The sequence below is a fragment of the Lasioglossum baleicum genome, chromosome 19 (assembly GCF_051020765.1).
Source record: "Lasioglossum baleicum chromosome 19, iyLasBale1, whole genome shotgun sequence".
NCBI lineage: Eukaryota > Metazoa > Arthropoda > Insecta > Hymenoptera > Halictidae > Lasioglossum > Lasioglossum baleicum.
This window is the reverse complement of record NC_134947.1, coordinates 1,311,106-1,323,506: the sequence shown is the minus strand read 5'-3', so window position 1 is coordinate 1,323,506 and position 12,401 is coordinate 1,311,106. Positions and strand designations below refer to the sequence as shown.

Here is a 12,401-nt window from a genome sequence, read left to right as displayed (position 1 = left end):
TAGTCTGTAACATCTTTCTATTACGACAACGCATTCGTTACACACTGCCGAGGTAAACGATAGTACTATAAGGTAAAACCAATAAGAAATACTATACTGGGCATGGAAGAAACACAGGGTAGTCAGAAAAAAAGAGAGGAAAACATCTTCTAATTAAACTGCAAAAGAACAAGTGCAATTGAAAACAGATATACAGGGTGTCCCAAAAATATTGTACTTCTTTGAAAGGGATGATATAGCTACGGTCATTTGAAGTCATTTTTTCCTTTGCGAAAATGAAAATTCCTTTCCTCAGCTTTGTTAATCCCTCCCCCTACAATATCGTGTCTGTCAGGTTATCAATTTCCTTTAAACCGAAATAAAATTCCATGTTGGTTTTGTTAATGTACAGCTATTGAAGAACATGTAGGCATACATTAGATATAAATGTTCTCCTTTTTAGGAAATTACGAACTACAAGAAAGTCGGGACATCTTTAAGACTTCTCAATGTCCAACTGCAGACGTCTCAAAGACGTACCGTTTTTTAAACACATGACGTTCAGTAGACGTTCGGTAGTCGTTCGTAGGACATTCGGGGCACCTTTAAGACTTCTGAATGTCCAATAACAGACGTCTCAAAGACATCTTTAAAACGTACCGTTTTTTTAACGCATAACGTTCAGGATGGCCAACTGCCGACGTCTTAAGGACGTCTTTGTGCTATCTGGGAAGTTTACGATCTCGCTTCCGTTCACGTCATCGAAAACGCTTTCCAATCCACGACACGAAATCGTATCTCGTCGCATTAAGTGTGCTGGTTCCATGTACGAAATTCCTAAGATTCTTGTTACGGGACACGGTATGTAGGACGATATTCGAATTCGATATTCGTCGAACACATTCAGAAATTCCCAGATCGCTGCGAACACACGGAGTGAACCATACTTGAGTGCATCCGGTGCAGTTGCGGGGCTGCTGCAGCGGCAACATTTCTCTACGCTTACGTTGCGTGCTGATTTGCACAAAGATTTCGAGCAGATTTTCCTATCTGTTTGAGAAGGAGCACTAATAAAATTATATGTAGTACAACAGATTGCTAGAATCTTTTCATCTATTCGTTTTGCATTCGCAGAGAACTATACGTGTGAGAAATGTAAGTTCTAATTAATCGTTTCCCAAAAGTTATATGTCTATTTAGAAATATTCTTTATTAAACGTGTTAGCAGACATCTCCTACTCTAATTCTCCTCTCGATATTTCGCTAAACAGTGAAAAGGTAACATCTTAAATTTTATAATTGGACAGCGGTTATTACGCATTTATGGCAAAAATTAGTACGTGTAATTTTAGACAGTAAAATCATTACAAGAATTTTAAAAAATGCTGTTATATTGTTTTCAACCTATAAAACATATTAACTCAGATAGCACAAAGGCGTCTTAAAGACGTCTGCAATTGAACATTCAGACGTCTTAAAAATGTCCCGAATAACCTACGAACGTCTTCCGAACGTCTCCTGAACGTCTTGTGTTAGAGAACGGTACGTCCTAAAGACGTCTGCAGTTTTGTAACATAAGCCGTTCAGAAGACGTTCCTAGGTCATTCAAGACATCCTACAGATGTCATAAATGTTCGACAACAGACGTCTTTAAGACCTCTTTAAGACGTCTTTGTGCTATTTGGGAAGCAATTTTTCTCGTGAAGAATACTCTTCTTAAAATGTCCAACTTTCAATGTTTATTACAACTATAATATTTATTAAATTGTACTAATTTGTTCACTTCCGAGGTCTTGGACATTTGGGAAGCAATGATCATTACCCCGATAGCATACAACGTCTTAAAGACGTCCATTTAACGTATATTTTAGGTCTGAAAGTCTTACGTCCTAAAAAGACGTTTCGAATAGGTCTATCTCGGGACGTCGGTTTAACGTCTGAAATAAGACGTTACAAAGACGTCTTTTCGGGACGTACGTCTAACGTCTGAAATTAACAAATGTTTATGTTTCTAATTTCTTACAAAACATCAGGTCGTTTGGTACAATTATAAAAGAGTTATTCCGTTTTAAAGGGCGTATGAACACATTTGTGGGCCACTGTGCATACCCGTAAAAAAAGAAAAAGGTCATCGACTAATAAAGATTGAAAATAATATTTCCGGTAGCGCAATAAAAAAAGAGAAGAGATATTCATTTTTTCTTCATTACTGCATGTGTTTGGAGTATTATTGCTTTGTACATTTATTTTATCTATCGTTTGTTAATAATACCGTTACCCAGATAGCACAAAGACGTCTAAAAGACGCCCTGAATGTCGTACGAACGACTTCCAAACGTCTCCTGAACGTCTTGTGTGAAAAAAACGGTACGTCTCTAAGACGTCTGTTTGACGTCTAGAAAACATTCATTAGACGGTCGTACGACATTCGGGAGGTCTTCAAGACGTCCCTAAGAAGTCTTAAAAGTCCATAAATGTTAATTAAATTAAAAGAAGAGAAGAGTAAAAATAGATTTTTCGACAGAAACGAGTTTAAAGTTAAACCTAGCTTTATCAGAAAAACGCATGTGGAATTGACATAAAAAGTGTAATAAAAATAACAATTACAATTAAATCACTATAAAAATAATAAAAATTGAAGAGTTAAAATTGACGAGTTGAAGTCGAAATCGAAGAGTTGAAATGGAAACTGAAGGCTAAGTTGAAATTGAAGCTGAAATGGAAATTGAAATGGAAATTTGTGAAGTTGAAATGGAAATTGAAATCGAAGTTGGAATTGAAGAGTTGAAATTAAAATTGAAGGCGAAGTTGAAATTGAAGTTGAAATGGAAATTGAAATTGGAAAAATTGAAGAGTTGAAATTGAAAGATTGAAGTTGAAAACGAAGAGGTGAAATTGAAATTTGAAAAATTGAAGTTGATATCGAAGAAGTTGGAATGGAAATTTGTAGAGTTGAAATTGAAGTTGAAATGGAAATTGAAATTTGAGAAATTAAAGAGTTGAAATTGAAATCGAAGAGTTGAAATTGAAAAATTGAAGTTGGAATCAAAGAGTTGAAATTGATGTTGAAAGAAAAATTGAAGTTGAAGCAAAAACACTAACTCGAACAAATAATACCAATGCTAATACTGCTAGATTATGCTAGATCAGGGGTCGGCAAACTACGGCCCGCGGGCCAAATCCGGCCCGCCGCGCCGCGCCGCCTGTCTTTAATCAGGCCCGTGAGATTAATGAACACGACAAAAATTAATAAAATTACGTAAAATAAAAAACATTTTGAACCGGTTTTTTTCGTTGATCTATGAGTAGAATTACCTAAATATCTTCGAGCTTGCTACCCGGCCCCCTAGCCTAAAAATTTTACGTTCTGGCCCTTTTCAAAAGAAGTTTGCCAACCGCTGTGCTAGAGTATATAAAAACCACACTGTTTATGGTTTTAAAGACGTAAACGTTAAAGAGTCTTCTTAGGACGCAAGACTTTTAGACTTGAAATAGACGTATAATGGACGTCTTTAAGACGTCGTATGCTATCTGGGTAGTATTCTTTGCTGGCAACCTGGTTTCCAAATTTTATCCAAGCATACAACTGTGCCTCTGCTTGCGCAAATAATTCAGTTATTCGAAATTCCTTTGACTCATGTGGATTGTATCCGGTTACTCAATATTTTTCGCGCCTCGAGTTCCTTGTGAATCACTCAACCGATCGAATTGCACGAAACGAGCAGTAGAAATTCCCTTTTCGGATCGTCCGGACGATCAAGGTCGCTAAAATTTTCTCTCCGAATCAACCGGAAATGAATGTTCACAAAACATGTATACATATACCAAATGATCTAACTAATGAAGTAACCTTAGTCACCTTCTCAATGGTGAGCCGTGATTTCTTCAACTTGCTAATGACAAATTGAATTCTCTATGTTTCCTCGCGACACAAGAGTGGCCCCTTCAGTGGCGGATCAAGACGAGGCCCTAAGCGGTCAAAATTCCAGGCCCCCCGCCCCCCTAAAAGAAAGTTTCAAGAAAAACTCTCATTAAGTTATACCCAAAAACATAAAAATGTAATGAAAAATTCCACAGAGTGCAATTTGGAGGCCATACATTATTATACATTCAACAGTTTGTTTCTAGATTTGATCCATTATTTCACTAGGGGGCCCTACGGTTTCTATGATAATAAGATGCAACACAATGAATGACCTTTCTTCTTTTTTAGCAAAGATACCTGTTAACGGTAGCCATAGCTGTTGCACAATTTTCCAAACTAAACATTTTCTGCCCCCAAAACCAAATCGCCCCTGCGGCCGCTTAGTCCGCTTACCGCTCAATCCGCCCCTGGCCCCCTTATATTATTACGTTTTACGGGTACAACATATTTCAGGTTACACGAATTATCGAGCCATCAAAGTCGTCATCGTCGACAACGGGCTACTCGAAAATATTCGAGTACTCGGCCAACATTAATATGCATGCGCGCTCAGCTGCGCAAGACGCGTACGAACTTTTAAATGGAGCTGCATTTGTATTCAATTCGTGCACGAGTTTACAGCACAGGCGTTCGTTCCCTTGGTGCTCGGTGTCAAATAAGCGTTCTTATAACGGACGTTGCAACAATTATGTACGAGTTTATTCCTATGGATTCCTATCTGATCACTGGTCACACGAACCTCGGTTCAAATCTCTTTTTCACGAACTTCAACACTTGGAATGCCGCACAGTGGTTGGTGTCCAGTGTCCAGATCGAGAAATTCCGTAACATTTTGCCGAAAAACGAACTTTCTCGTATCGATATCTAATCTATTGGTTTCCTAAATGATGTGCAAAACAAACTTTCCAAAAATTATAATTTACGAGTTTGCATGCAAAAATAAAAAAGGCATTTTCTAAAACTTTTTTATTTGGGCATTATAATGAAAATGTAAAATATATATGTTTTGTGTAGATCTGTATTAGTTATACACATGCTGAAAATTTCATCGAAATCGATTGAGATAGAGACGAGCTACGAGCTACAAGCGGTTAAAAATGGAGAAAAATCGTAGTTTTTCACGACTTTCGATCCAGTTTCTGTTTAAAATCCACAGAATCGTACATCTTTCGATGCGTGTTGTTTTTTCCTGCGTCAACCGAATTCGATGAAATTACCAGTATGGTGTACAACTAACATAGATATCTACAACACATATAATATATTTTAAATTTTCATTAAGGGCCCAAATAAAAAAGCTTTAAAAAATGCTTTTTCTATTTTTGCATTTGCATTGCCTTGTAAATTATAATTTCTGGACAAATTTTTTTGCACATCATTTAATAAACCAATGCTTCTAATTGCTTGCAAAACATCAGGTCGTCTACTACAATTATAAAAAAGTTATTCTGTTGTAAAGGGCGTACGAACACTTTTGTGGGCCACTGTATATGTATACGTAATACGTATGTACATGTACATATGTATAATAAGTAGACCGAACATGTTAACGCAGTTTTCAATTTTTTCTAGACAAATCTCAAGAAAGTGGTGCCAAATGAAATCTTATTTTTATTGGTAATAACATATTTCTAAGTCCAAAATAAATAAAAATGGTACTCAATTCTGTCGAATTTGATACTCCAGCTTTTTTGAAATTTTTTATATACCATAAATGCATAAAAAAACCGCAGTCTAGTAATAACGAGATTCGAGGAATTTCATAATTTGAACTTTCGAACGAATGCTGCGCAAAATTTCGTGGAAATGTGTTATCGTTTTAATTATTATACAAATGCAACGAGAATATAAGTATCTACGTGTCTACGTATTCAAATGAGTTTCGGGTTATTCGGACAATTAAAACATGTTAATAGCCTTGAGTCTTGAGTTCTTGAGCCGTACGCGTGTAAACTCATGACGTCGCTTGTGCAAGTCAACGACGTTGAAATCTCCCTCCGCAAGCGAAATTCACGATATAGAGTTCGCGCAAATGTCGAGTCAAAGTTGATTTAAGAAAAGCGTATAACCTGTGCATAAACTAACGCTTAAGACTATGTACTTTCGTGCATTGCGCGTTAAGGAAATAGAAAAGAAAAGTACATTTTATCTTATTGCGCAATAGCGTGAATAACATCGTAGTACATACATGGAATTGTACATTACATTTTTATACAATACTATGACAGATATTAAAACCATTTATGATTGTCCAAATTTAGTTGTTTATCTATTTTTATTATTCTCTTTGTGTATACCAACACAGGACGATATCGTTACGTGAAAAAATGTTTATATTAATATTGAAATATCGACAATATAAAAATCTGAATTTTAGGTTAAAACGAACAGCACGAAACTTTTATCCCAGATAGCACAAAGACGACTTAAAGAGGTCTTAAAGACGTCTGTTAAATCTAGAAAGTCTCACTAATTGTTGACAAGCATATACATACGTTAAACTATCCGATAAGGTTACGTTATAAATAATATCACCGCCATTATCAGTGCTAGTATTATTACACTATGAAAATATCTCTCCGATTCCAGCTCACTTTCACTGTCATAAACGATCAAATAATAATCGAAAACCGCCAGGCAAATATTTTTAGATCACGGAGAGACGTTTCTTTTTGCCAAATAATCGCGAATATCACTGTAGCGTAAAATTTTGTTAACCCTTCTATTGTTTCCTTATACGTTTGACATTTTTCATTTGTTAAAACACGAAGGTAAACTGTTCGAATATTATTTCGATCTTCGAACAATTACTGTACAATGTCGTAACATTTAAACCGTGTCTCTGTTCGTGTTACGCGGAACAAGAAAGTTTTCACGGAAAAAAATTCACGAGGACGAAGACATCCGTCTATGTGAACGAACTAATCCCATATGTTATACCATTTTAGGTGCAATGCAGCTATTAAAAAAATCTGAAACATTTCTCGCAGTACCGACTAGAATGCTCGTCAATCATAAAGTAAATGATCAGCATTGAAATAACACGGTGCAACAAAGGGTTTCGCTTGAAACGTTCATCTCTTTTATAGTTAATTTTCAGGATAACTAAATAATATTCGTGCGGACCAGCATTCAAATCACCGCTACGAGTGCGGTCAACAATCGTCCACGATATTCGAACTATTATCATAATTACGATGCTCTAAACTCCATTTAAATATTGCGGAGATACGTATTATTGTTTTGTTAATTGGCATACCTCTCTTTGGCAACGAAACTCCTCCAAATGCCTTTCAATATGGTTCGCAAACGTCAAAGGCACTCGCGTCTTCTCCGTTACCCATAATTCACTTCCTGAAATCGTCGAATGCACCCGCGCAGTCTATCAACTACACTACGAAAAACGAAATAGACCGTAGAATCGAATTTTTCAATGCGAATCCATATGCACCGAACAGCCCGAAAATCAGTGAAATGTTTCTGTCGCTTTTTAATATGGCGCACCTCTGAAAGAGCCTTGGCTACTGGAGAATGAGAATCCAGCCGCCATTTTGGTGACAGTGATGGGATATTGGACGGATTTTTTCGCGCATGCGCGTCCAGCGCATTAAGGTATCTACAATCTATTTTCTGGGGAAAGTAGCGGACTACTATTATTGGCGGGAAAATACCGAAAAACTCCAGGTCGAGGCGACGAGACAAACATGCTACGAGTTTTTCGTAAGTTATTATTGATATTCGATTGGTATAAAAATGAAATCGTAACACATTTTGCGAAAGTATTTCGCGAAAAAAACCTGTCCAATGTCCCATCACTGCTTGGTGAACGCATGTTGTGCTGTCCTCAAGAAAAGTCGAGGACGAAGGAAGCACATGCGCAATTCTTACCTCCTTGTGGATCACTCTCCGACTCTGGACAGACCCCGTGACGTCAAAACTGGGCCAACTTTTGCGATGGGCTAGAACGCTGTACAAAAGCCAACTGGTACTTTCTTTTATACAAAAATAAATGTCTTTTTCATATAAATGATTCATGATAAATCTGCACACGCTTAAAAATCTGATTCTCTTGTTTTGATCTGTTGTTAAACTCTGAACTTTCCGGAACTAATTTGAATTCGTGGTTAAAGAACACAGTATCAAAAGAATTGCATTGCTAAAGATTAAACTTAACATTAACTTATTGCCTATATGATCGAAGCATGGATTCTGTAAAACAACAAATTTGTGTTTAAATTTTTATTTTATTGAGAAATGAAAAAAGGTAATTATGCGACAAGAGCACTAGCAGTAGAACTCTCGTATTTCCAATTTGCAGGTAGAGTACCCTTCGACTTATAATAACGGGCAAGCCGATGAATTCTCGATTCGACAAGAATCAATCTGAATTTGCTGTCTTTATCTTTGCGGTTTCTTTCCAAGTGCTTTCTGATAGCTACCGCCTTCTTGATCAAATAGTAAAGATCCTCTGGTAAATCCGGAGCGAGTCCCATACTCTTCACAATCCTCAAAATCTTGTTTCCGGTTCGAAAACGTACCTGAGCCACACCATGAGAATCTCTGAGGATGACACCTGTAAATCATGGTTGATTACTATTTGATTATTATGTACAGCTTGTCAAATCTAGCTGTGCGGCTGAATGTCCCCACTGCACAATGGTAAATAGGCGGAACCTCGCAACGCTGGTGAACTGATCGTAACCTGTCAAACGATGCACGTGGCAACAGTTCAGTTAAAAAGTAAAGTGACACAAGTGTATTCACAGAAACATATAAACAGTTGTTTTGTATGTTTACTGCTGTAAGAAATAATGGATAGTACACAATTTTGACAAGGTGTGTACCTCACTGTTCTTTATGTTGCATCCTTCTCTCGTCAAGTGCGGTCTTTGTTTTTGTCTGCGCATTCCTAAGTTTTGGTGAACCACACAGCTAGATTTGACAAGCTGTATGTACGAAAGTAATTGGAAATATACGAGGTGCGTTAGAAAAGTAATGAAACTGGCAACACTGTCCATCAACCGACATCGCTGTTGACTTCTACATTGGAAAGGCAGTTAGGTTGAATCGTGACTTTGTTGTTCACACTTGTTTCAAGTTGCTACTGTTGCTAGGAGATTGTCGAGAGCGTCTGAAGTGAAGTCTGAAGACTATCAAGCGCGTTACAAACATGGAGCTGCACCACGACAATCTCTATTAATAAATTTTTTGCAAAAAATAACATTCCTGTGACTCCTCAGCCCCCCTATTCGCCAGATCTCAGTTCCTGTGACTTCTTTTTATTCCCCGGATAAAAACCACTTGAAAGGGCGTCATTTTAGCACTGTGGATGATATCCAGAAGAGCGTAACCGACGAGCTGAAAGGTATTCCAACAGAAGCCTTCCAAAAGAGTGCTACGGAGAGTGGAAACAACGCCTCCGTCGCTGGTAGCTGCCCAAGCGAATTATTTTGAAGGTGACCACCTTCAGGTGTAAAAAGAATGTCTCATTACTTTTCTAACGCACCTCGTACAATCTCAATATTTTACGCAGAATGTATTTTTGTCACAGTTTGCCTCAAAATATCACTGCTTTGATATTGCAAACTCTGAGATTATCATATAGAACACTAAACTTATGTATTTATTTGTAATCTGAATGATCTATGGGTATAATGTTTACCAAATAGCATTATCGGGATCTGACATGTTGAGTACTACTGCTGGAAAGTAGAAATACTCTAAGTTTGGCATATAAACTTACAGCGTTCGTTAAAAACAACGTTACGGAAGCTGCAATTTTTCCACAGCATAGCGAAAACAAATTTTGATTACTGTCCAGCGAAAGATTGCAATAATAGAGCGAGTAGAAATTTGTTGTTCCGTTTCCACGCTTTTCCAAAGCTGAATAAACGTGTTGTCAACATTACGAGCTTGTCAAATCTAGCTGTGCGGCTGAATGTGCCCCTCTGCGCAATGGTAAATAGGTGGAACCTCGCAACGATGGTGAACTGATTGTCACCTGTCAAACGATGCATGTGGCGTCTTTGTTTTTGTCTGTGCGTTCCTAAGTTTTGGTCAACCACCGCACAGCTAGATTCGACAAGCTGTACTACATTTTATTACAGATATTGATCCGAAAAAAAAACGTTTATAAAACCCAGAAGATAATCTAATCCAGGCATGGGCAGAAATAGCGCCAAAGCTAGGGAATTCTCGGTGGACGCCTACTTCTCCCGCCCGCGCGTCTCGCTCCCCGTGGTGGCCATAGTCCCGCGGAGATCCTCAGGCCCGTACCTACCGCATGCCGTATGCACGGCGCGTGGCGCGTTGGGGCGACTCGCGTACCCATAGGTTTCCACATTACCCATGACAATTTTCCACATTTATTTTTTCAAAATTATCGTGTCGCGCAGTGGAATAGGCCTATAGGGGAAACCACTTACAAAAAAAAACGCATTGACCATAGTACCTCATGGGTAATGTGGAAACCTATGGGTACGCGAGTCGCCCCAACGCGCCACGCGCAGTGCATACGGCATGCGGTAGGGACGGGCCTGAGGAGCTCCACGGGACTATGGCCACCACGGGGAGCGAGACGCGCGGGCGGGAGAAGTAGGCGTCCACCGAGAATTCCCTAGCTTTGGCGCTATTTCTGCCCATGCCTGATCTAATCTGATCTAGATTAGAAAGAAGGTTGAAAAGGGCTTCACAATGTCATCATTGTCATCAACAACAAAGGAATGAATAGTAGAAAAAGTACATTCAGAAATAATTTCAGAAGAAAAAAGTAGTCGCATACATTCAGATAACGAAACTGGATTAAATATTGAAGATAATCGAAATGAATCTCTTCTCTATCTCTCTCTATATACTATAATAAAATCGTGTCTGTCTGTCTGTTTGTGACGGCATCGCCTGAGAACGGCTGAACGCGGCGTTTCTTCGGGAAGATTTAGGAGAAATCTGTATTCGAAAAAGTCCATTCGTTCAAAAGTTGTGACGTCATTAGTGACCAAAGATGCCTTTTCCACCTTCTTTTGGGCACGTTTCTGCTAAAACTTTTGTATTTGTTATTGCACGTGGACAAAGTCGCAGATACAGCTATGTAGATGAATAATATAAATGAGAGAGAGAGAGAGAGAGAGAGAGAGAGAGAGAGAGAAGACAGCGAGTGCGATGAACAAGCAGGCATAGAAACATTCATAAAAGCAAGTACTCCTGCTCCTAAATACGTTTAAATATTTTCGGATGCAAGTAAATTCTACAGAGATAAGAACACAATGAACACAATGTTAACACGAAGCACTTCGTTGCCGTATTGGTTAACTATATGTATTGTCAATGCCCCCATGTCAGATCCTGATACACACACACACAATGATACAATCTATAAAGTAATTATTTATAAATGTTCAACACGACAAAAGATTAAAAAGATTTACCAATTTGAGACGGTGTGTGACCCTTCTTCGCAAGTTTGTAAATTAAATCTTTACAATCTTCCGGCGTCAACTTTAACCATGTTGGTACGCTGCGTCTGTATGGCAATGCCGACTGGGATATACCCTTTCTATAAAATAAGAAGTTCCCATTATTACAAATCTTGGTATCACAACCAACTTTTTATAACAACATTTTTTATAATAATCATGGAAAGCAATATCTAGGAAGCTACTAATTTGATTCGAGACTTACGAACAAATGTAGAATTATAAAAGTGATGTAAGACAATCACTAAATACATGAACCGTTTGCTTTCTGAAGTATTGAAACTATGAACGTAAAAATGTCGGTAAATTAAAAATATTAAGGTTATGTTCATGAAAGACTAAAATTTCTATTTATCAAGTGTCTCAGGCACGAATTTTCACGATTCTGAATTTAAATGTACACATTAATCTTCGTTAAAATATGTTATAACATAGAAAAATAAACGCTTAAACTTTATTTATTAGTAATTTAAGTAAGCAACACATGGTCGTGAACGGAAAGCTACTTGATCATTTTTCCATACAAGAAATTCAGAAATTTATATCGTAACAATGAGAAAAATGAAGGCAACGACGGAATAGTGCTTTCAAAATTGTTCACGATTATTAATTTTTTAAATATTTAATTTAGTTTACCCTGGTGCGTGCATACGACCCATCTTTGCGTGGTTTTATCCGACAAGAGACAGTAGCGCCGTTTGGATTCAGCCAGCAAGTAGTAGAATCGTGTATTAATTCAAAATCTGTGCGGGAAAATTAAAAACTAATCACAAAGCAGTTGCGCAAAGAAAACACTTTAATTCTTTACATTTAATTATTTATAATAAAAAATTATGTTTCGATCGAGTAAACATACTGAGAATAAATTATAAAGTAACATTACATTCATGATTTATTATTATCTCACGTATTGCATCTCAAAAAGGTAAAGAAATGTTGAAATTTTATACAGTACGCTAACATTATCAACAATAGTATAAACCGTGAAAAATTAGATGTTATCTATTATAAAGAAAAGAAGTTGA

General features: G+C 37.5%; 2 protein-coding genes and 1 long non-coding RNA gene across 3 annotated transcripts in view; all 3 read right to left on the bottom strand.

The window, feature by feature from the left end:
- Nucleotides 1–7,480, bottom strand: part of Exp (expansion) — a 63,066-nt gene extending 55,586 nt beyond the window's left edge. The window contains exon 1 of the mRNA XM_076443695.1: nt 7,164–7,480. The gene's annotated coding sequence lies outside the window, so the exon portion shown is untranslated. The remainder of the gene's footprint in view (nt 1–7,163) is intronic.
- The window catches only part of LOC143218514 (uncharacterized), a 145,773-nt gene that overhangs the window by 102,720 nt on the left and 30,652 nt on the right, over nt 1–12,401 (bottom strand). The window lies entirely within an intron of this gene.
- On the bottom strand, nt 8,129–12,122 carry Rps13 (ribosomal protein S13). The gene is made up of 3 exons (XM_076443699.1): nt 12,013–12,122; nt 11,329–11,456; nt 8,129–8,477 (listed from the first exon to the last, which is right to left on the bottom strand). The coding sequence occupies exons 1-3, from the start codon at nt 12,033–12,035 to the stop codon at nt 8,173–8,175; spliced, it is 456 nt and encodes a 151-aa protein (XP_076299814.1). The 5' UTR covers nt 12,036–12,122; the 3' UTR covers nt 8,129–8,172.